Source organism: Diceros bicornis, chromosome 11 (genome assembly GCF_020826845.1).
Source record: "Diceros bicornis minor isolate mBicDic1 chromosome 11, mDicBic1.mat.cur, whole genome shotgun sequence".
NCBI classification, from domain to species: Eukaryota; Metazoa; Chordata; class Mammalia; order Perissodactyla; family Rhinocerotidae; genus Diceros; species Diceros bicornis.
The window spans coordinates 13,187,028-13,212,771 of NC_080750.1; the positions used below are offsets into that span (position 1 = coordinate 13,187,028).

Genomic DNA, 25,744 nt, shown 5'->3' on the forward strand with positions numbered 1-25,744 from the left:
AAACAGGACCCAGTGGTCAATCACAGAAATTAAAATGCAGGAGGACTGTTAGGGTGAAAACAATTCCTAATGTAGGCATGTAGTCCAACTTCTTTTGAAACTTCTGACCTTGAAAATTATTTTACCTTCAACAGACTTGTTTTTGGGGGAAGAGATTTTATTGAAAAATCAAAACAGGAATTAACAGGCTGAGATTTATTTCAAATGGATCAGAAGGTGTTCCAATAAATTATATCTTAAGAAGACTGAGCTAAACTCGTTCTAGGAATATATCTTAAGTTTCCATGCAAGCTTTAGCAAGACTTGAAGAACCGTCTCATCTTTCCACTTGAAAGTGTATCTTACTTACCTGTTTAGTTCCAACTCCAGTCTGAGTTATTACCTTAATCTTAAAAAGACCTTCAACTTACTTGTTTCCTCTTTGCCACTTATAAATTCTACCCTTTCCTTCCTTCTGCAATTTAATATTTTCAGTGGAATAAGCTATTATCCCCTAAATGGTTACACGTTAGGAATATAACGTCCTTAGTCGTGTGGAGACGGTTGATCCTTGTTTCCTCAGCTCTCTCGAGTACGTGTGCTTTAGGAAAAGGATATAAAATTCCCTCTAGGATAGCAGAACAAGGAAGGGGAAATATATTCTTGTCTGATGCAGTTTTCTGGGCTTCTCAACACCTTTCCTCCCCACCCGATGACAGAGTAAAGGAAGGTTAATTTAGAAAAAGCAGAATTATCCAATTATTTTGTACCTTTTTATTGTCCTTAGTTCAAGTCTCTTATTTTTGTACACTCTTTAGCTCTTGAAAATGGCTAAAAGGTTTCTAGATGCTCAAATCTCAACGACTAAATGCTAACAAAAGCTTTTGTCTCTAAGGTCAAAAAATGTCTGGACTGCAGCTAATTCATGTGAATAGAACTGATAGGAACCACCAGAAGGTCACTGGGCTCTAATGCATAGCGGTACCAGAATAACTTGGTTATTTCAAGTGTTCAGTCATTCACTCAACAAATGCTGAGGGGCCTTCTATGTATGAGTGAGAAAAACTGGAAGAAAGACCCCCCTGGGCTCTAATGCATAGCGGTACCAGAATAACTTGGTTATTTCAAGTGTTCAGTCATTCACTCAACAAATGCTGAGGGGCCTTCTATGTATGAGTGAGAAAAACTGGGAGAAAGACCCCCCTGAAGGAACTCAGGACCAAGAATGGGTGATACATAAGCAGACAGAGCACACGAGATGGTGTGGTCAGTTTTATGCTGGATGCCCACAGACTGCTAAGAGCATGGGGCGGGGGGGTGGGGCACTTCTAATATGGGTAAAAGAGAAGGCTTCTCAGCAATGATGACATTTGAGTTTTTATTTGTCTTTATTAAATGGTTTTCTAAAAGAAAGACTTAAATTTTAAATCTTCATTTTAAGGAAGATGAGTTTAAAACAGATATAGAGACTGTTATGCAAACCTTCTCAGATAATTATACAGCATAAAAAAGTATGTACTGATGTGCTATTTGTACCTGGAGCTGTGTGAGGTAATGTACTAAGCAAGGAAGTGAAGAGAAAGTTCCTGCTCACTCAAAAATATGAAGGGACAAAAAGCTAGCTATTTATCAAATGGCCAATAATCAAACTATATTAACATTTTAGTCCATCATGATATCACCATAAATTGACAGTGAGATGATAGTTTCTTGCAAAGTCTTAAAAGAAAGGAAAATCAGCTGCACAATGTATTTCTAGTAAAAGTGATAATGTTGGTTAGTTTAGGTCATTAGAGTCCCTTGAGAATGAGGGGAAAGCTAGCTTCGGCCAGTTAGCTCACTGTGGTCCGAGGCTGCAGGCTACAGATACCCTTAACTGAGTCAGTGATCTGTGAACTGACTTGTGGTGGGAGGGGAGAGTCGGGAGGGGAGGGGGAGTAAATATTTTATGGGTGGGTTAGTGAGCATCTATCTCGACTACAAAAGCAGAACCGAAGCACAGCCTGTTCCCACTGGGTCTGCAGCATCTTATCTTCGTTTCAGTAGAACATCAAACAAGGCATCTTCAGTACACAGGAGGATGGGCCCTAGAGCTCTCCCTTCATTAAAACCTGGATCCCGATTTCAACTGCAGTTTCAACCCGCATGTTTGTGTTTTACACTCGGGAACAATTACAGGGTAAGCATTTTTCTAACTGTGGGCTGAAAAGTTTTCTCTGTGGTTAAAAGAACAACGGCCCTGAAACCATACTAAATATAAGCCATTATTCACAATTTTCAACCCACACAATAGTGTTCACATAGTTCAATAACTCTTTTCCATTTCTAGAATTTCTATTTGATTCTTTTTTCAAACCTGCCTATTCCTCTTCCTTTTCTTTCTTTGTCCTTTAAATACTAGGGCTCGTCGTCCGTCATCTCTCCGAACATACTTCATTTTGACTGTAGGTTCATCCTCAGCAGGACTGTTTTCCATGGGAGTCCCATGTTCCCCGGGTCATGAAGTGTCCATGCACGGCAATTTCCTGCTTGTCTGCGCACTGCACTGCTGGTGTGAACTGAACTCCATACCTGTGTGTGCCACAGGCTCGTGCTCTCATGCTTCACAGGTGTCTCTTCTTTGTCTCGCAACTGCCGGCAGAAGGCAAACTTCCCTGCTGCCTCTCCTGGCTGCCGGTGGAGTTTGCCAGGCCCAGTTTCGTAGATGGAAGCTTCACTGTCTAGGCTTTCCATGGGAGTTCAGTTTCACCTCCCTGCCCAGACCGTGCCTGCCGAGTAGATGCACCCCCGACCTGCCGATGCTGCCCTCAGATGTTCATCTTACTATCCTGAATCTCAGACTCTGGGAGCTCAGCTGGCCAGTGGTCACTCACATTTCTTACCTTGGGTTCCCCTCTTTGTTTCTGACACCTGGGGTTTTCCCTTTCTTGAGCTCATCTGTAATTTGTTAAATTGCTTTTGATGAAATTTTATCTACTTGTTTGCAGAATGGGGGGCGGGTGGGAGCGGTTTTCTTCTGCATCTGTTCAGTCTGGTATACTGACCAGAAGTCTTGCTCAAGGCTTCAAAACCTACTTTGTACCTGCTGAATACCAGGTCTTTACTATGTTTAATTTTTTTCCCCTAACATTAGAGCAAGATATTTACCATTAGGCAATCTTGTGGAATGAGGACTTCCAAGGATGAATTTTTCATCCTTTCTGGTAACCAATTATTTCTCTCACTAGTAATTTTATAGATTCAGATATTAGAGGTTAATTTGTTTAAGGGATGATGAATTAAATATAATTCGTATTAAAAAAAAAACAGGCAAGTTCTTTCAAGAAACTATTAGGCCAGGAAAATATATCTAATATGTATATGTACCTCCTATCCTCAGATGGATGCCCTTTTAAAAACAGCACTGATAAAGACAACAGATAAAAACAGGGGAAAAGATATAGTGTTTGTCCAAGGTCACATAAGACAGTAAAAGACAAAAAAAGACTTTAATTCTACAATTTCAAGGATCCTGAGCAAAACTAGCACCCTCTGCCCTCCTTGTGTTGATATAAAGTCTTTCCTCCTCCTGTCAACTATTGCTCCTTTAAACAAATTAGTTCATTTTCTTCAAGCCAGGGAACTGCTAACCATAGGTTTTTAAGTGTCCATTTTCAAAGACAGATTTTATGGCAAGTGTATGTCAGACCTCATATCTGAGAGGCCAACCCCCTAAAAATGTTAGCTTCCATACCAGAAACCAATACTTCTGCCTACCTGCTGGCTATCCATACCCTCAAACACCAATACTTCATGATATATTTTTTAAGCACAAAGAATCTTCTCCGTTTTCTATTTTACTGGCACTTTCCACAGCATAAATGGATATTATGTCCTCATGGGGTCAAGTGTTCTTTTAGGAATGCAAAGGGTAAGCCTTGACTCTCGCTGGGTGAGCAGCATGGAATGTGACAGCTGGTCGTTTCAGGGGCAACTGATCATTGCCACAGTGAGCAATTTCTTCTATCAGCAGCTGCCCCAGACCCCTCCTGAGGCCATACATCAGTCCCAATGTATTTCCCCATTCCTACTTCCAGGGGATGCTCAGCATGGAGGCTAAAAGCAAGTGAGAAAAAGAACAGACTACAAATCTCAGCTCTCCCTCTCTCCCACCAGCAGAATGTCTCATCATAATGACAGGATTCTAGACCATCTACAACCTGAGCCAAAAACCTTACGTCACCAAGAAAACAAGAACTTAATGTAGACAGGGGCCAGTGGAGAATTCTCCCCTGTGCTCTTTTCAAACTTTTCCTTGACTCAGTCATTCATTTGGCAACAAACATTCTATTCAACAAATAATTACTGAGCGCCTATTAATATGTATCAGTTACTGTTCTAGACAGTGAAGACACCAGTAGTGAACAAGACAGACACAAATCCCTGGCCTCAGGGAGCTGACATTCTAGTCAGTGTTAGGCTTGGAAGGGAATCCCACCCCTACCCACTTCTCCACCCCTATTTTGCAGATGAGCAAACTGAAAACGAGACGGCTGACATGACCAATCCAGGCTTTTCCACCTCTCTTCCAAACCCTAGGCAATCATCAAATCATGGTCATATTCCATGTGGTAGGAAAAATAATGGCTCCCAAAGATATCCTCGTCCTAATCCCCAGAACCTGTGAACATGTTACCTTAAAGGCAAAAGCGACTTTGCAGATGTGATAGTTAAGGATCTGGAGATGAGGAGACTATCCTGAATCATCTGCCTGGGCCCAGTGAAATCACAAGAATCCTTATGAGGGAAAGTGGGAGGCAGAAGAGTCAGAGTCAGAGATTTGAAGACCCTATGCTGCAGGTTTTGAAGATGGAGGAAGGGGCCACAAGCCAAGGGATGTGGGCAGCCTGTAGAACCGGGAAAAGGCAAGAGAACAGATTCTTCCCCTCTTAGAGACTCCACATAGGAACACACCCCTGCTGACACTGTGATTTTAGCCCAGTGAGAACTATTTTGGACTCTGAACTCCAAAACTATGACACAATACATTTGCATTGTTTTAAGCTACTAAGTTTCTGGTAGTTTTTTACAGCAGCAATAAGAAACTGATACCTTCCATTAGAATTATTTTCACATTTTTCCATTCCTTTTTCATTTTTCTTTACCCAGTATTGTATCTTGTGTTTCACCATCTAAATCTTCACGTTGTTGAAGGCCCTGACATCTCATTGCTAATTGTTTTTTTGCCTTTAGTCCATCTTTGACACTTATGCCAAATTTATCTTCTTGGGACACTGCTTTGCATGTACAAATTACCTCATTACTCAAGACTTTTTAATGGTTCCATCTATCTCTAGGTGAAGACTCTGATTCCATACCCTCAACCTGAACTAGGATCACTTTTTACATGGGTATTTAAGTTAGAATGCTACAATGACCTTTGTTCACATCATTCCTTGAAATATTACTTCCACTTTCTCTACTGAGGCTGAGTCTCCAAAAAGCTTCCCTTCAAACTCCTCTGAAATTCTGTGCAGCAACTGTGTATGCCCTACATCTTACAGTGGGGTATTCTCATTTTTAACCTCGTCTTCTATACTCACATCCTGACTCTCCAACTAGGTTGTTTTCTAGGGACATGATTTATACCTTATGCCTTACGGGAGCATCAGTACTCTGCATTGTTCTGAAGGTACTCAATGCTAGATAGATATTTGCTGTTGATGATAACAGGAGAAGTGTCAGAGGGATCAGTTTTAGGGTGATGTACTTACTGGATGCTACACATCTGAATAATAGTCAATAATATCTGCCCAATTTTTTTTTCTACCCTTTGCTTGATACTAAGAGATCTGTCCACATCTGAGAACTTTATGAGGCAGTAATGAGCTTATGCTCTTAATAAGCCTTTGGTTATGGAGTTGAAATTCACAGCCTAGACGGACTTTGGGAGAGTGGGAAAGAAAAGCTTCAGATTGTTAGTTTCAACTTTTAATTTTAAAAATATAGAAAATCGCAGTGAATAAGATCGTCATAAAAGTCCCTGTCTTTGTCATCTAGAACAGTGGTAGTGTGGGGCTTGTTAAAACACAGCTTGCTGAGTTCCCACCCCCAGAGTTTCAGATTCAGTAGATCTGGGTTGGGGCCTGAGAATTTGTTTTACTAAAAGTTCTCAGGTGATGCCAAGTGCCAGTGGTCTAGGGACAAAAACCACTTTGAGAACCACTGATACAGAGCTAAGTGTTAATATTGGTGATGTTCTCCTTTCTTAAGACTAAATTAAATTGGACTTTCTCCTTCCCAGTCCCATTGTATTCTATACAAATTTTATTCATTTCATCCCCAAATGTTTGGACTGATCGCAATTTTCTGCTATTCTGAACCATCTACAAGGAACATCTCTATATAGGTCTCCTTGTGCACATGTGCAAGAGCTTCTTTGATGAAATCTTCAAAGGGATTACAGAAATTTATACCTTTCCTAGCGATATGTAAGGGTTCTTACTAAGCTCATATCCTAATCAGCACCTAGTATTATCAGGCTTTTTAATCTTTGTCAATCTGATAGGTATAAAACTGTATCTTATTGTTGTTTTAATTTGCATTCTCTTGATTACTAGAGCAAATGAACCACTTTTTAATTTTTATCTGCTATCTTGGTTTTCCTCTTCTGTGTTGTCTACATGTACCTTTACCAATTTTGACTGTTTTGTTTGGGTTGTTTGGCTTTTATTAATAAATTTGAGAATCGAGGTTTGATATTTCTTTAAATGACTGGTAAGACTGCCTTTATTTGGTTGTGATCCATTTTACCCATCTGTAATGTACACGCACCACTATACCTACTCTCTCTCTCAAGAGTACATTTCTGGATATTCTAGGGTTGGGGACAACACAAGTATGAATGTAGAAGTAGTGGGTGCTTGTAGTTTCCTCTCACAGCTTGGGTGACTAGGAAGAGGCAGCCAAGGTGAAGAGAAGCTTCTAGGAAGTTGCAAGATATAAACAGCAGTGCCCTGAAGATAACTGGCATCAGCAATACATGATCAATGGCCAATGTCTCTAATATAGTTAATAAATCTATTCCCAGCCAAAAAAAAGAAAAATTCATAATGCTAAAAAGTTTGCCATTTAAAAAAAGGAGAAGGGAGGGCCTGCTATGTGACAGGCACTTAGTATCTGTTAATCCATTTAACCTCTGGCACAACCCTTGCAGGGAGATATTATTATTCCCATTTAATCACAGAGGCAGCTGATGTTCAGAAAAGTTAAATAGGTGGTCCAAGAATGCACAGACCCACATGCTCTCCAGGTCTGATGCCAAAGCCTACATTCTTTCTACTGCTTCCCCAGGTAAAGTGAAACCAGCAGCAGTATAAAATACAGGTTCTTAGGCACTATTCTTTAAACTAAAGGAATTGTGAAGACCAAGGGTTTTCTAGTACATCCAAGGCTGTCTTCAAATCCCATACATGGGCTTATCTTAATGCATATTTTCATCAAAGGGAATGAAACAATTTCAAAATTATAACTTTAAGAAACAAAAACAGATCTGAAGATAGCTGCTAAAAGTTCTGTTTTCTTTGACTTTAATTATAAATCTTATGACACATTTTTATAGCCAAGAACCACTTATACAACATAAAAATGTCCTATGTTTCAGGGGAAAATAGATAATAATGCAGTTTCAAAAATAAGTAGATTCTTCAAGAAAAAGCAGAATTAACCTGTGGTGACAGAAATCAGAACAGTGTTGCCCATGGGTGGTGGGGACCGACTGGGGTGATGAAAAGTGTTCTATATCTTGAGTGGGGTGTTAGTTACACACATGTATATACATTTGTCGAAACTCATCAAATTGTACATTAAGATCTGTGTGTCTTACTGTATGTAAAATTTGACTTAGTTTTCAAAAAGTATTTAAAAGTTTTAAAAGTAAATTTGCAATCGCTGACAGCACATGAAAGTGGTGGTCCGCGTGCCCAGTTCCCGGCTGTCCTGGTAGAGCAGGCTGAGGCCCTGACCATTTGCTCTGTTCCCCAGAAGAACTAAGACAAATCCAGCCTCTGGGGGTTGGTAGCTGTCCTGCCCCAGGAACATCCAGTGGGAGTGGTGCCAACCTGCGCCTGGATTCCTTCCAGACAAGGGGATGCTGGGCATAATTCTTGATCCTGGTGTTTATTCTTATCCCTTTGCACAAAAAAATTCCTCTTCCCTGCCAAATACTAATCTCTCTGCCACACTAGCTTTTAAGCAATGAGGCAAAGGTCTCAGATCTAGAACCACAGGGACCTTTTACCTTATTAGACCTTTACGTCCCTTGGGATACGGAGATTCAGGTCTGAGACAGAGCAGCACATAGCTACTGTGAGCAGAGTCTCCTTTCATGCCCTTTAAAAACTGCCAGAGACACAAAGGTCACATAGCAGAAAAGAACCTGCTGTCTTTCCCATGTTCAGTGTTTAACTGTTGTTACTTAACTTTCCATGCCTCCATTTGTCTGGTCTTGCAACACTCTGAAGGGAGGAAAGGGACCTTTTCTGAATCTTCACTAGCTGAAGAGCTCTGCCGTGGGCACTGTCACATTCCTTGTCTCCCTAGGACTTTCCAAGCCCCCCTAAGTGTTTGTACTTCATGTTAAAACTTCACAGATGAGTGACCTACGGCACAGAGAGGTGAAGAAGCTTGCTTCAAGAATCACTGATCTGAAGCCAGCACTCAAGACCAAGTCATTTTTGCTACAGAGTTGGAGCTCTTTCTTTCAAACTGTCTCTCTGCCTAATTGGGAATATGTCCAAAATAACAACAACAAAATTGTATACTCAATATATATTGTACAAACTGCACTTTGTATCAGGATAATTCTACCACTGTTTGTGCCCACCTTTTACGTGACATTGCCAAAAATGACTTCAGAGCCTTGGAGCTATTTAGTAACTAAGATTTATTTTCAGGGTGGTATCCTGCATTCTGCCAGGTGCTGGCCTGCAAAGCACAGGCTTACTCTGGACAGTGTTGTTGGATCTGGATTCTATTAAACCAGGATCAGGCTTGTTCCAGCACTGCCTGCACTTATAACAGGTCCACGTCGCTACAGCCTGGTAAGATGTTGTGCTAATCAAGCTTCCTGATAATTACAGGGGAAAGGGGTGTGCCCATAATGTGCACCTAACACAAACAGAAGAGAGATAACACAGCAAAAGTGGCAAAAAGCAAGTTTTGTGCATCAAAACACTGAAAAGCTGAATCTCATTTATCAATTAAAGTTGGTATCAAAGGGGCTGAGAGAATACCTTCCTAATTAGAGCTGAACTGAGTGTTCAGATCCCTGCTCTTGCCTCTACTGGTCCAGCTAACCGCATCACAGCCGTGAGAAGCTAGATATCCATTTCATTTAGCTTAACAGATCCAGGAGAAAACCATGTGTGTGTGTATATTCATCATTTTATTTACATTCAACAAATTCTTCACATAGAGAATACAGTCTATTATGTTATCAGAGTTAAAACACAATTTTCTCTCTTAAGTGTTTTTTCCTCCAAATGGAAGATGAGCCTGAAAAGGTAATCATATATGGAAGCTCAGATGCAGACATCAGTCTCACTCGCAAAACTCCTAGTTGTAGGTGTTACCAGCACAAAAAGACTGTCCTCCTCCAGACGGCTGTGCCAGTTAATATACAGAGTAATTAATAGTATGTAGAATCATTGTTTGCAACTCTAGATTTTGTTATTATATTATTCCAGTCTATAACTTGCATTTTCAAAAGCTAAAATAGAAAAAGAGTTGGTTGGTAGCTTTTCAGGTATAATCATTAATAAAAATGAAAGAAGATAATGATTTCATAGTGAGAAAAATGCAGCCTTAGAATAAGACGACATGGGTCTGAATTCCAGCTCTGTCAACACCTAAAAGATATGTAACATTGGGAAATTTCCCTAACTTGACCAAGTCCATATTTCCTCATCTAAAATGGGGATAATAATATCAACAAAGAAGTTACTATTGATCTCTCAAGATCAGCAGGAAGATCCTAGCCCTACTGCTATTTACCACATAGCCTTTATTTAAATCTCTGCTTGAGATCCCTTAATTTGCCAGTCTATTTTGGTTATCATGCTTTAAGATGGTAAAAAAACACTTCTGAAAAAGAATCATACTATAAGTTCTCAAGTAAACTAGGTTATTGCATACTACAAATGCAGCTTAAATGTCGCCTCCTCTGTGAAGCATTCTCATCTCACCTTGCTCGCATGGGGCTTTCAGGCTAGTGAGGGGAAACAGAAACAAACCAGTAGGTTTAATGTGTAGTATGTGAAATGGTGATTGAGTGCTTAAGCATTATGGAGAAAACAGAGCAGGGATGGAAGTAATGGTTGATATTTAATAAGGATGGCCAAAGTCTTATGGAGATGTCACTGGAGTAAAAACCTGAAGGAGATGAGAGAGTGAGCCATGTGAATAACTAGGGAAGAGACTTCCAGACAGAGGGAACAGCAAGTGCAAAGGCCCTGGGGCTGGAGCTTACCTGATTTATTGAGAAACAGCAAGACTGCCACTGTACTGGAGAGGATTGGGGGTTGGGGGGGGAGTGGGGAGAGATAATAGGAGAAGAGATCAGAGGGGCATTGGAGCCAGATCATGTGCGACTATTCTTATAGAGTGAGGTGGAAATACACTGGAGATTTTTGAACAGGCGAGTGATGAGATCTAACATATTTTATAAAATTTGTGTTGAGACTAGACCATAGGGAGTTAAAGGCTTGAGGCAGGGATACTAGTCAGGGGGCTACTGTAATAATTCAGGTGCTACATATTGATGGTTTGAGCCGGGGGTTAGAAGCGCAGGGGGTTAGAAGCGCAGGTGGAGACGAGTGATGGACGGGACAGGCAATAGTGTTTGCTAATTAACCAGGCATCTGCTGTGAGGGAAAGAAGGCAGAGATGGCTTCAGGGAATTCAGCCTGAATAACTAGAGTGATAGCCAAATTGTTCACTGCATGGGGACAAGTATGGAGCAGCTTTGATGGAAAGGAAGACCAGGAGTTGGGTTTTAGATGTTAAGTGCCTGTGAGACATATGTAGGTACAGCAGTCAAGTAAGCAGTTGAAATATGAGTTTAAACTGACGAAACAGCACAGCTGCCATATAAGTTTGGTCAGCACATATACGGTATTTAAAGCCAGGAGAGTAAATAAAGTCACAGAGGGAGTGAGTGTCGTCAGAGCAGAGAAGAGGGTCCAGGGCTGAGCCATTTAGCAGCACTGTGATGAGCAGACACCAGCTAAGGAGAGAGAGAGATGCTCAAAGAGACAAGAGGAAAACTGGGGGGTCTGAGGTCCTGGAAAGCAAGTGAAAACAATGAGTGACCGCTAAGAATGTCACATGCTGCTGACAGGCCGAGTAAGCTGAGAACTGAGAAATGATCACCAGCTCTTGCCCTACAGAAGCCAGGGGACCTTGCCAAGAGCTTCCATAGAATGGGGAGGGTAAAGGCTTGGGTGGAGTGTGTTCAAGCAAGGATGGAAGGAAATGGAAATGGCGAGCGTGGACATCTCTTTCAAAGAGTTTTGCTCTGATGGTGATCAGAGACATGGGTGTTTTCCGAAAGGAGATGTGTAGGCCAATGGGTGTTTATTTTTGTTTTTAAGATGGGAGAAATAACAGCATATTTGTAGAGTGATAAACTAATTTGGTAGAGAGGGGAATTTTGGTGATTCTGCACATAGAGGGAAGACCTGCTGAGCCGTGTCTTTGAGCAGAAAAAACAGGATGAGATCTAGTGTACACGTGTGAGACTGACCTTTGCTATTTCAGAGACGGTTAAAGTAGAAGGGAAACAGAAGCATATGGACTCAGGTGCAGGAGCAGGGGAAGAGACTGGCGAAGTCCTCTTGTGGAAAGATTCTTCTAATTGAAAATTTTTTTGCTGAAATAGTAAGCAGGCCATCAGCTGAAGGTGGGCTGGGGAGGCAGCACTGAGACATGAGGAGAGCGGAGAAAGCAGTAGACAGTACAACATATCCCAAAAAGGACCTAACTGTTGTCATCCCCACAAACCAATTCTCTCTGTTGCATGTTTTATTTTAGGGACTATCACAACTTTCCCCGTTGCATCCTATCTAAAAAACCTAGGAAGTATTCTAGATTCTTCCTTCTACTTAACCTTCCATCAAATCAATCCCTCAACCTCCCAAACAGAAGTGTAACAAATCCACTCTTCTTGTTCCCTCCGCCTCAGCCTGTGTCCACTTGTAGTCTGGATTACTGCAAAAGCTTCCTTACCAACTTCCCCGCTTCGAGACACAGTACTTTCTCCATGTATGAACAAATATGGAAATTATTTAATTATCAAAATCTATCAAGTGTCAAATTATGTGGCTCTGGGTTAGATATTAAACAAAGAGAACTGTTCATCCTTAATGCTGTGGCCCTACAGATCTTTAAATATAGCAAATGTTTCCCGGCTTAAAAAAAAATTCAGCACCTCCTTTCCATGGCTTTAGAAGGCTCTTCGTGATCTTGCCTCTCTGCCTGCACGGACTTATCTCCAGGACACTCCCTCCTTCCAGTTTACACTCAAGCAAACACGGTGCCCAAGTGCTAAACACATTCCCTCCGCTCCTGATCCAGGACAGAGGCAGAAAACAACGGTGCAGAAAGAGATATACCAGTGACTGTTTCAATACTTTCAAAGCAAAGTATTGAAATTACATGGAAACAGTGGTCTCATGTAGACTAGCATTTATGACCTAACATTTTAGAAGCCTTTTAACGCCTCAATCATTTGCCACAGCCCAAAGAAGCAGACATCTTCCTCTTTTCCTCCTCCATCTTCCTCTTTTAATTCTCTACTTCCTCTTTTCCCTGTGACTCATGCCAACCTGGCAAAGCATACACACCAACTCGCCACCTTTTTTAAATCCAGCCTATGTTGCCTCTGGTAGTTCATATTATTTTTTAGTACCAGGTTGAGAAATAATAATTTTTAAATATTATTTTAATTAATGAGTGGAGTTCCTCTTTTATCATCTGGCCAGTTTTAAGGACAGAGAATAAAGCTTCAAAATATATTTAGTACTTCTGCTGGTTTCAAAACATCTCCACAAATTCTTTGATACTCCTCTCTTCAAGAGGTGGAGCCTAATTCCCCTGCTCTTGAGTTTGGGCTGGACTCGATGCCTGGCCTCTAAAGAACAGAGTACTATGAAGTGACGGTGTACGTCTCTGCAGACTTGGTCATACAAAGGCGCTACTGCTCCTCCTTGCTCGCTCTCTGCCACGTGACAAGGACACTAACTGAGGCCTCCTGCCAAGAACCATGTGTGTGAGCCCTCTGGGGAGTGGACACTCAGGCCTGAGTCAAACATCTCTCTCATATCCTGAGTGCTGCCCCCCCTGCAGGTAATCTGGGCCAAAACCACCCAGCCAGCTAAGCCACTGCAGAATTCCTGAACCACAGAAACTGTGAGATAATAAATGTCTCTTGTCCAAAATCACTAAGCTTAGGGTAATTTGTTATGTTGCAAGAGATAACTAATATAATACTCATGATCATCAAATAATTTTTAATAATCAAATATATCTGGAATTCTAAATCCAGGTATTTTTGCTTTATTTCACTGCTATGAAGTGATACAGAAAAACATGATTCAAAAATTTTATAAGATCATCATCTCTTGCTCTTCAATTTAAACTAAGCCTGGAATATTAATTTCCACTCTATGGTAGAAGAGAAACAAGTAGGGATTTTTAGATGAGGATTTAATAAGAAGGAATACAGAGTATTTAAACAATTTATAGAGGACTTTATCTATGTAACCTTAGCTCTTAATAGATGAATATAGATGTTTGCACATATATCTATTGAGAGGAACTATTTCATTGCACCACCTTAATTCTTTAAGAATGCATGAAAAAATGAAAATTATTTAATAATCAAAATCCATCCAAGAGTCTAATGGTGTGGCTCTGAGTCAGATATTATAACAAAGCAATTGTTTATGCTTATCTGCTTATCTGCAACTGGTTCCAGACCTGCATTATTCAGGGCCTATGTAAAACTTCTCAAAACTAAATTTATAAATGATCTATTAAATTAAAAATGTAATGTATTCCAACAAGTGCTGGAATGGTTATCCTGCAAGTACTAATGAAGATAGGCCTCATATTGAATAAAACATAGCATTCAGTCTGAACCAAATTTTCTGAGCATTAAAAATAAGATTTGGGTGAATACAGCGTACCATTAATTTAATCTTCAGTCTCAAGCTTTTATTCACCCTTTCTTCTTCTCCCGGATCAGTAGTGTAGCCTCAGGGATTTAACCTATTAGCACCATGTTTTTCATCTGCTGCTCTTAAGAAATGTGTTTTCCTTAGGACAGTGGTTACCACCTTCTTCTTCGTAAAACACACTTGTTTATTATTTAAAGGGCAATGTGGAAAAGGAAAATGAAAAGATCATCAGCATCATGACATCAAGTCCAGAACAAACGGAAACTTTGCAGAGTGCTTTTGTTTTGTTTCTAAAACCAAGCCACAAGAAAGAATATCGCAGGGGAATAAATGCAATCAACAATTTATAAGTTAAAAAAACAACACATTGGCTACTTGGCCAATTCTTTAAGATTAAAATAGATCTAGATTAACTCTGCTTATTTTTGTAGCTATATTTTCATCTAGTCTGACTTAGAATTGAAGGATTATGCATAAAACCATAACGTTTATCTGTTCCAAGGTTACTTGTCAAACTTAAGAAAGACCCAGTCAGTACTGTGAGCCTGAGATCACAGACAAGCATCTCCTCTGCCTGCACCTCTCATGGAGGGCCTGGATGTGCTTCCTCTCTTAGGGCTCTGGGATAAACACAGCAGGCATCTGCCCTATGAAACCACAGCTTCTTCCATCCTCTGTGACTTCTGTAGCTCTCAAAATCTAGTCCTTCCTTTGCACTTGTGTGTCAAATATTGAACTCATTTAACATTTGTCTTGTTGCTTTGTATCGATATTTAATTTCTGGTATACAAGATCCACAGCAACAAATTGAAAAAAAATTTAAAGCAAGTATCTTCCTTGCTTCCTTTTTTTTTAGATCCTCACTGCTCTACATAGTACAGTGATTCAATAATTACTTGTCCAAACAAAATAATTCAGGGGAAAAAATGAGAATATTTTAAAATGAGAAGATAAAATCATATAGCTTAAATTCTAGAAAACATTCACTTTTGTACATTGCAGTTGGAATTACACATCTGATTCCATTACTGCTTTATTTTGTGATTTTTGGCAGGCATTAAATCTCTTTGATCCATCCAAGTATTTATCTCATAAAAATTAGCTGATATTTTTTGAAAATTTTCAGGTTTTTTTTAAAGGAAGATAGAAATAATTAGATATTTAGCTAAAATACTCCTTTATCACAATTGTAAAAAGATTTATCATAAATTCTGTTATATTTGCATCAAAGAATTATAAGCATATCATCAAGTATGATAAAATCAAATCAAATGCTAAAACAAAAATAGATAAGGTGGAAAAGAGCTCTGATTCCAAATTAGATTTCTGCTTAATAACTGGAGTTGACTTTCAACCAAGAGAAAACAGGTGTTTCAGCCTAGCTTGAAAGACATTATTGGATATAATCTCCAGCTCAGATCAATAGGAAATTTTCACAGAACTTGCATTATTTCGCAATGTCCTGCCTGCTACCTCATTGGTGCAGCCCCTATAAATAAAAAAGAACACCCATCTCTACCAGGTCATAACGAGCAATACTTCAGAGGAGGGCAGTATTTCAGAAATAGGTCACCTGAGATACAGAGAAAGAGTTGAATTTCCTTGCACTTCTTCACTGAACATAAAAGAATTGTCTGGTTACAGAAATAACTAATGCAAGTGACAAAAATAAAAACTGGTTCAAGTGCCCAGGTCCAAAAAATGCAGCATTAAGTATGAAAGAAATTTAACAGCAGCCCTAAAAATTCACACACTTGCTGCAATTTTCTTCATTGTGCTTCATGTGCCCGATATGGTTCTTCTCTGGAGCACATTGGCCAGATGAATAAGAAGCATACTCCTGTAACTCTTTCATCTCTGGTCAAGATTTCCTCTAGTTTATTGGATGGATTCCTCTTAAGACATTATAGACGATGTGACTCTGATCCATCTTTCTCCTTCACTCTTTTTATTTTTTCATTTTAAAAAGTCTGTCTGCAGAGTGTTTTAAACACTTAACTTGGAAAAGCCATCAGAATACAGCCAGTCTCCTTGTTTCCACCTTCCGGTCCTGCTTCTGCGTGGAGCCACATTAAACACATCAGTAGTGTACCTCCCCTCCCCCCACCCAAATCAACCATCATTTAAAGGTTTACCACAACTGTTCAAGAAAACACTGCAGGGAGGGGGAGAAAGTACAGTGCAGTCATCATCCACAGCAGAATTGTAAGAAGCCCACCTTCCCACATTATGACCCCGCAGTCCGACTGCCTAGGATTGAATCTCAGCTTCACCAGTTTTTAGTCATGTGACTTTGGGTGAGTTCCCTGAAGGTTCTGCGTCTGTTTCCTCATCTGTTAAGTGGGAATAAATAATGACCACCTCCTATGGTTGTTATGAAGCTTAAACGAATTAGTATAAGCCAGGTCTTTAGAATAGTTTCCACAAGATAGGCAGTTATTTCCAGAGTCCCACCCCACAGTCCTCAAACCACTCTAACACACAGCCCAGGCTGGCTCTCTTCTCTCCCTTGACCTTTTTCTTTCTGTCTTCATTCATTTTTCTCTAGCCAGTAGCTCTTTGACCTTTCCAAAATAAATTATTTTAGCCTTCTCAAGCTTTCCAGTTTTTTTCCCCTACTTTGTCCATTAACCTCATTCTCTTGGAAGGGAATAGGGAGAAGAGAAGATTGCAAAAGCTTATTCTCTAAGATTTTTTTTAAAAATGTCTGTTAGAGAAGTTTGGGAGTATCTATGATCCTGACTTCTAAAAAGGTATTGCTGTATCTATTACACTTAAGATTATAACATCAATGAAAAGAAGTCGTGAAAATTTTTAATTAGTTGAACTGCTTCACAAGAAGAGACAAATGAGATTATATATTTTACTAAATCTTAAAAATCTTCCTGAATTTTCTGGACTATGTTATATAGTTCAGACTTTAGGACTCCATATTCAACTGCTCCGTTCAAGCAGCTTTCCAGAGTTGATACCTATGCCTTAAGAAACTGGGGTCACTGAAAGGCACGTAAAGGACATTTTGTAAACAGTCAATAATCACATTTCATTTTAGGTTCCTTGGTAGTTGGAATCAGTGCTGGCTTACCACAGTTGGACTAACACAAAGAGAAGACAACAAATTCATTTTGCCTCATTTATGAGGAAAAACAGTGAAAAGCATTTTTCTTTTAAGCTTCAGGTTTGTTAGAGGATAACAACCCAGTTATGTCAGGTAACACACCAGTTAAGTCAGGACTGTGCTGGTTACTATGTGGCCAATGACCTCTTCATATAACTTGATCATTCCCTGTCTCTCTTAAAAGCTCTGTTAGTTCTATGTCTCCTGTTAAAAAACAACAGCTGACATTTATTGACCATTCCGGTGTGCCAGGAACTATGGTAAGCCCTCTGCATGCATTAATGTATTTAATCTTTACAACCCTATGAAGTAGGGCTTTTTTTAACCCCCATGTTGCAGATGAGGAAACTGAAGGGCAAAGGGATTAACCAATTCCATACTGGTTACTCATCAAGGAAGTGGTAAAAACGGGATTCTAGCCCAGAGCAAGCAAACTTAACAATTACTCCCAAAAACCTACTGTGACTCTCCATTCTGATTTCAAAAGCTTCATGAGAGAAAGAACACACACAAGTACACACAAAAGCAAACACTGCCCTGAGTCTGTTTACGTAGCTATAAACTTAAAGATAATTCTAGAAGTCATCTATTGCATCTTCTTAGTGGCCTTGGTTCTCAGTCAGCTAAATTACTTTTTTATACTACATAGCCATGCTGAGAGTGTGTCTATTCCTCTGTTTTTCTTCATTCCTTTTCTCTGAAGAAATAATTCTCACAGGAAATAATTTCGAACTGGGTGGTGTGAATGTGGGAGGAGAAGGAACAAGGGGGAGAGGATAGGGAATGGGTAGGGTCAGCAAGATGTTTAAAAAGCTATTTGGAAACCCTCCCTTCAGTAAAGTTACTAAATCCCCAGTGAAGTTACTGAAGGTTTTTTATCTCATAAAATGCTTGGTGTGAGCGAACTTTTGAGGAAACCAGTTAAGAGCCCAGGCTTCATATCAAGTCATCACAGGGTAGAACAGAGACAGCAGGAGGATGCAGGGGCATGGGGGCAGAGAAACCTGAGGACACTCAGGAACCCAGCAGGAATCTTAGAGAGAGCTTTGGACAATCACAATCTGGGGACCTGTGGCTGAACCCACTTTAATTATATTTGTAAGTGAGCCGTCAGCCCTTGGCTGAGAGTGGGGTTATATATTCATGTAATCAAATTTAAACCATCCCCGCTAGAATGGCTAAAATTTCAAAATTTGACAATACCACGTGTTGCCAAGGGTGTGAAGTAACTGGAACTCTCATACATTGCTGGTAAGAATGCATATGGTACAGCCACTTTGAGAAAGAGTTTGGAAGTCTCTTATAAAATTAAACATTTACCTAACATGTGACCTGGCAGTTCCTCTCCTATATATTTACCCAAGAGAAATGAAAACATTATGTCCACACAAAGATCTGTATGCAAACACTGACAGTGACTTTTTTCATAGTAGATAAAAACTGGAAACAACTCAAATGTCTATCAGCTGAGGAATGGATAATCAAATTGTGGTATATCCATAAAATGGAATAAATCACTCAGCAATAAAAAGGAATAAACTACTGACCCATGCAACAACATGTGCTAAGTGAAAGAAGCCAGACACACAAGACTTCATACTGTAGGATTCCATTTATATGACATTCTAGAAAAGGCAAAACAATACAGACAAAAAACAGATCGGTGACTGTCAGGGGCTGGGGGTTGAGGGAGATGGAGATCAACTACAAAGGGGCACAGGGAAATATCTGAGGTGACAGAAATGCTCTATATCTTGATGATAGTGGTGGTTACATGACTGTATACACATTTATCAAAACTCATCAAATTGTACACTTAAAATTTTAGGGCAAATTATACTTCAATACAGCTGGGGGTTTTGTTGTTGTTGTTTGTTTTAATTTAAATCATCCTCACAGGTAGTCATAAAAAGAGAAACATATGTGTCCTGAAAATGCTCTCTTACAGAAGGGCAGTCCCACTCACTTCACCATGGTGATTCTGCTGCACATCTCATGGGTTCTCCCAACTCCTACTGTTGGCGAGATTGTTCACATTATTTAGAAAGAGTTTAATCAGAGTATAATTCAGGCTGAGTCTCTTGGCCAGTATGAAGTTGTGTTTTGGGCCATGATTTTAAACCATAATTACTAACTAATAGCTGAACATTGTCTTCTTAAGTACACAGAATCATAGTCCTTGGTTTATAACTAGGGTTGCCTGATAAAATACAGGATATCTAGTCAAACAATTTCAGATGAACAACAAGTAAATTTTTTAGTATAACTATGTCCCAAATATTGCATGGGACATGCTTTTTATTTGCCATATTTGGCAACCCAATTAATAGCGCTACCATTAGTCCATGCACGGCCTTTTCAATTTTATTTATTCATTCACATAATTAATTAATTAACTTACTAATTAACTAATTAATCTCATATTCATGTTTTAGCTGCAGGTATTTTTAGTAACTACCCTCCTTAAGAAACCATGTAGCAACTCTAAGGCAGTGAGAACTTATTTTAGACTACTGAGAAGTGACTGATTCAGGATCCTCTTAATCAAATTGTGATCTGCTGACCCAGGGCGTCAGCATCAACTTGGTGCTTGTTAGAAAAGAATCTCAGGTCCCACCTAGACCTACTAAATTCAGAATCTGCATTTTAACAAAATCCCCATGTGATTCATATGCACATTAATGTTTTAGGAGCACTGATTCAGAAAGCTGTGTTTTAGGAAAATTCCCAAGGCATATGCAGGGTGGATTGAAAGGAAACTGACTGCAAGTAGAGAAACCCCTTACAAGACTATTTTAAAAGTTCAGGCATTGCTTCCAGATCTGAATTACGGTGCAGGCAGCAGGAATGAAAAGAAAGAAATTGAAATGAGAAACAATCTAATGGAAAAAAATCAATGGGACTTGGTAATAGACCAGATGGAGGAGAGAAAGGAAAGATGTCAGAATCTGAATATAAATCAAGCAGACGCATCAAAGTGTTTCTAGACCCCTTGGCAGCGATTCTCAACCTCAGCCACGAACTGTGATCACCGGGAGCTTTAAAATCCTGATGCTCAGGTCCCAACCCCAGAGACTGATTTAAGGTGAAGCCTGGGCATTCGAATTGCTAACTACTTCCCAAGTGATTCTACTGTGCAGCCAAGACCAAGAACCACCGATATGGGCTCTTTCAATCTATCTGTGTTCACTTAGAGTCGTCATTTTCAACCCTGGCTACACTTTAGAATTACTTGGGGAGCTTTAAAAATATATCAGTATCCAGACCTTGCCCTTAGAGATTCTGATTTAATTGGTAATATTTTAGAAGTTCTTCAGTTGATTGTAATGTGCAGCCAGGGTTGAAAACACTCAATTGAAACATTCAGTTTAATCGGTAATTTATTAACTATTTTTTTCAAATAAGTATAAACGAAGAGGGAAATCAGTGCTAACAGAATCCAAACCTTCTAGTTAGATGAAATATAAACCAACATATTTTCATTTGCTTGTTATAACTTCACGATGAAATTTACTTGGAATTAGCTACAATTTCCATTTTTTCATAACCTCATTTTGAATCCAGAAAACAATCAGCTGATGACCATTGCAATTGGATAACCATTTATGAAATGAGCATTATTCAGACACTTAAAAGATAATATGAAATAAATTGATTCCAACTGCAACCACAATTATATATCTTAGGACAGAATAAGGTCCTGGGAAGAGCAAAGCAAGGAAACAAAATGTCTGAAATTTATTTCTAAGTCAAAGTAAAGTCTCTATCAGGATTCAACCCTATAATTAAAATCTAAATAAAAAATATAGAGCGGAACATTTAAGCACTTTATAGTTAACTTGTCACTATAGTATTATTTCATAAGCGCACAAAGTAAAAATTTTTTTTTCAAAAAGAGAAATGTCTCCAGATGACCTTTTATAAAATGGAAAACTGGCTTACCTCTTCCCTGTGATTCTTAATTGGCATACAAAGAATACTTTGTGTCCTGTAGCCTGTGATTTGGTCAACTTCTGCATTGAATCGAGGATCCTAGTAAGGAAAAAGAAATTCAATTTAATGACTGACTTGTTCAAAGATTGATTTGATTTTTCCGACTTATAAGATTAGAGAAATCTAACCTTCGACTTACCTTGTTGCTCTGAATGACAATTTTATCATTGTAAAAGGCATCATATCATGTAAGTACATATCATCTTTGACAAAGATAAATTTAAGTGTTTTTTTAGCAGCTAGTGTTTATTAGAACCAAAAAAATACGGACTCAAACAAATAAAGGAAATAGAAATAAAGAAATAAACTTAAAGAAATAAAGGAAATTCAAACTATTAACCAATTTGGATAGCCTTACTTAAATTCAGGAAAACTGTCAACTCTCCTCTCCTGTAACACAATTTGCCTGTTCCCATCTCACTACCTGATTCTTCTGCGCCATCCAACAGAAAAGCATCTCTGCTCTGAAACTTTTCCTATAAAACCTACCACCTCCAAAACGACCTTACCAGTATTGACTTTACTTCCTCGTAATGGTTGTTTATATAATTCCTCAGTATTCTGTTCTATCTCAGGTGTTCATAAGAATTTAAATATTTTCTTTTAATATATATAAAAAGTCTGCATGGGGGCCAGCCCAGCGGTATACTGGTTAAGTCTGCACACTCCGCTTTCGCAGCCCAGGGTTTGCAGGTTCGGATTGTGGGCGTGGACCTACGCACCACTTACCAAGCCATGCTGTGACAGGCATCCCACATATAAAGTAGAGGAAGATGGGCACGGATGTTAGCCCAGGACCAATCTTCCTCAGCAAAAAGAGGGGAATTGGCAACAGATGTTAGCTCAGGGCTAATCTTCATCACCAAAAAAACAAAAGTCTGCATGGCCTCAATCAGACTGTAAACAACTTAATCTTTTGAAGCTCTTTCCCCTTTTACAAAGTATATCATGCACATCCAAAAATCACAAAGGACTCTGAGAGGTGTGTAAAAGTTCTAAATGTGGGTTAAGAAAGGTACAGGCTATTTTCTATTAAACTCTAGATTGGGAAGATTAAAGTTAGTTAGGCTGTAAACTTATGTGGGGCTTTTTTTGGTTCATCACTGTATTCCCGATATTAGCACAGGAACTTAAAAGCATTTGTTAAATAAACAAAGGAATTCATTAACAAGTGATATCATAGTTATCAAATGTGATCATTTTTAGCTTATTGTAGTTTAAAGAAAGCTTGTAGGTAGGGGGAAAACATACTAGAGGAAACGGACACTTACTACTATATGAGGAAAGATTAGAATGGATAAAACATACCAGAACATAAACATCTGAATGAGTGTTGTTCCCTTCAAAGTAATAGCCTTGGGAAGTTACATGTTCAACCTAATAATAGCATCACTGCTCTAAAAACTCTGCTTTTGGAATTCCCTTCAGAGAATATGGAATAGCTACATTGGAAAATTCTCATCTTTCAAGGTCATTTCTATTTTTTTTAATTAGTCTAAAGTCATGCAAAGCCAAAGCTGTGAATGAAGGAAATGATTACACTAGATTCCATAAATTGGGGTCAGAAATGAGGCCAATTTTCCCAAGAGGGCCAAACCCGGCATTAAAGACAACTGCAAAAAAAAAAAGTTATAAAATGGTGGAAAATCAGTTTGAATATTTTATATTATAAATAAACACTACTGCATTTTTGCTTTTTCTGCAAACATGCTCAAAGTTATACTGAGACACAAAGAAAACCCTGGCTGAATGTTTCTAAGAAATAGTTCTTAAATAACATACTTTAGTATTGCAAAGTATCTGAAGAAAGCAACAGGATACTGATTATTAATGAATTAAAGTAAAAATTTATTAACTTATAGAGTAAATTATTCTACAAGCTAATAATCAAAATGTGAATTAAAATGCACCCTCAGTAATTATTTTGTTAATGAATATTTGAATAACAAGACCAATCTATAAAGAAGAAGATTAAACCCAACTATCTAATCAGAGCAATAGAGTTTGAGAAACTGAAATTAGTAGGACTTTCACAGCATTTTTATGCATACTAGAAGTTTAAAATCAACAGCAGCCTGGATGTCACTCTTCATTGAAGGAGGTGGGAGTAATGTATGCTTCAAATTCACTTTAGGTGTACTTTGGCATCTCAAAGAATTTTCCTTTAACAATGCACTCAGTGCAAAGGTGATACACAGAGAGAACTTCTAACCCCCCTAGGTCCAAGAAACACCAAAGAAAAAAATGAAACACTAGTATTATTGTGATTATTTCTTTCACTGTTTATAAGAACATGACAGTATAAAAAAACACAAGCCTTGGATATCCACTGCCATAATAAAGCAACTGGTACCAGACTTGCCCTCCTGCTAAAAAATATAAGACTAGACCAAATAATATGAGACAACTAAACCACAGGCAGTGAAGAGGGGAAATACACAATTGCCATGCAATACTCTGGCTTTCTTCCTGGGGGCATTTCCTGCTGGGGAGAAGGCCAGTAGTACCCAAGTGGAACAACAATTTCCAATGGAACTGAAAGAAATTCAAAGCTTCTAAATTTGCAAGGCTGGAATCTGCAAGGCAAAGTACCTGATGAGAGAGGCTGTGTTGGGGGTTGGGGGTATAAAGGAGGAGTGGCAGAAGACTGAGTGGCTATTCACTTCAGACACGTACAGAGCAAGACTCTAAGAGAACTTGGAAAAATGACCTGTTGAAGGCTGAAAGCAGAATGGGGACACCAGCTGGGGACATGGTCAGAGACACTGGAGTTCCAGCCCAGCCAGAGGAGAGACCTCACTGAGCACCTCAGGCATTCAGTTGAGACAGAGAAAGGCCACCCCTTAGCAGTCAGGATCACACCCTAAATTCAGGGGCCACTCCCTAAGATTCAATTCAAAACTAAAATAGATCCACCCTGACAAATAATAATACCAAGCCCAACAGGACCAAAAGGATCTCTCAGTAATTTCACTGCCTGCAAGAACAAATGTCAGCCCTATTTTAAAGAGCTGATATGATCCAAAAGCCCTGCAATGAAACGTCCACAATGTCCAGCATGCAATCAAAAATCACAACACATGGGAAAAAACAGGAAATTGCAACCCATAATAAAGAGAAAAAGTAGTCAACAGAAAATGACCCCAAGATGATTCAGATGTTAGAATTAACAGACAAAGATTTTAAAAGCAGCTATTATAAATGTATTTAAGGACTTAAAATAAAATATGGTAACAATGAACTGATAGGAATCTCTGCAAAGAAAGAAAAAACTATTAAGAAAAAAAAGCCAAATGGAAATTCTAGAACTGAAAAGTACAATGTTTAAAATGAAAAGTTCATCGAGGGATTTAACAGCAGATTAGAAAGAGAAGAAGAAAGGGTCTGTGAACCTGAAGATAGATCAACAGAAAGTATCTAATCAGAAGAAGTGAGAGGAAAAAGAAAAAACCTGTAAAAAGTTAACAGAGCCTCACTGTTTTCTGGGACAATATCAAGTGGTCTAAAATATATATAATTGAAGTCCCAAAAAGAAGAAAGAAAATGGAGCAGAAAATATTTAAAGTTAAATATTTTACTTTTATTTAAATAAATACAATTAGAAATAAAATATTTAGGGGCCGGCCCGGTGGGCAAGCGGTTAAGTGTGCGAGCTCCGCTGCAGAGGCCCGGGGTTCGCTGGTTTGGATCCCGGGTGCGCATCGACACACTGCTTGTCAGGCCACGCTGTGGCAGTGTCCCATATAAAGTAGAGGAAGATGGGCGTGGATGTTAGCCCAGGGCCAGTCTTCCTCAGCAAAAAGAGGAGGATTTGCAGATGTTAGTTCAGGGCCGATCTTCCTCACACACACAAAAAATAAAATAAAATACTTAAAATTAAACTAAAAATTTCTCAAAGTTGGTGAAAACCTTAAACTTATACACATGGTGTGAAAATGATATATAGCATGAAACATAGAAGGTGAAAATATCAAGTACGGCTTACTTCTCACGAGAAAAACAAAGACCAGAAAAAAGTGGGAAAACCCGTTTAAAGTGTTGAAAGAAAACTACTATTAACTGAGAATTGTCTATCCAGTGAAAATATCTTTTAAGAATACAGGTAAAATAAAGGCATTTTCAGATAAACTAAAACTGAGAGAATTTGTCAGCACCAGACCTGTACTAGAAGAAGTGCTAATGTAAGTTCTTCAGCCTGAAGGGAAAGATACTGGAACCTGCAAAAAGGAGTAAAGAGGTTAGAACTTGGCTTGAGGAGATGCTTAAATATATAAAGAATAAGGAAGCCTGGTTCTTCATTTTTGGAGAAGGAAACACCTAATAGAGAAAAGTAGAAGAAAAACAAAATATACCTTGAGATGTGGATTGAAATTGGAGGTATCAGTAAGAATTCATTGTTTTTAATATAGTAAGCAGATATACAGAGAAATAAATAAAA

General features: G+C 38.9%; 1 protein-coding gene across 3 annotated transcripts in view; it reads right to left on the reverse strand.

The window, feature by feature from the left end:
• Window positions 1-25,744, reverse strand: part of PDE5A (phosphodiesterase 5A) — a 131,802-nt gene that overhangs the window by 77,484 nt on the left and 28,574 nt on the right. For all 3 annotated transcript variants that reach the window (XM_058549977.1, XM_058549979.1, XM_058549978.1), the window contains exon 3: window positions 21,256-21,345. In XM_058549977.1, coding sequence (XP_058405960.1) covers window positions 21,256-21,345 — 90 coding nt within the window. The remainder of the gene's footprint in view (window positions 1-21,255; window positions 21,346-25,744) is intronic.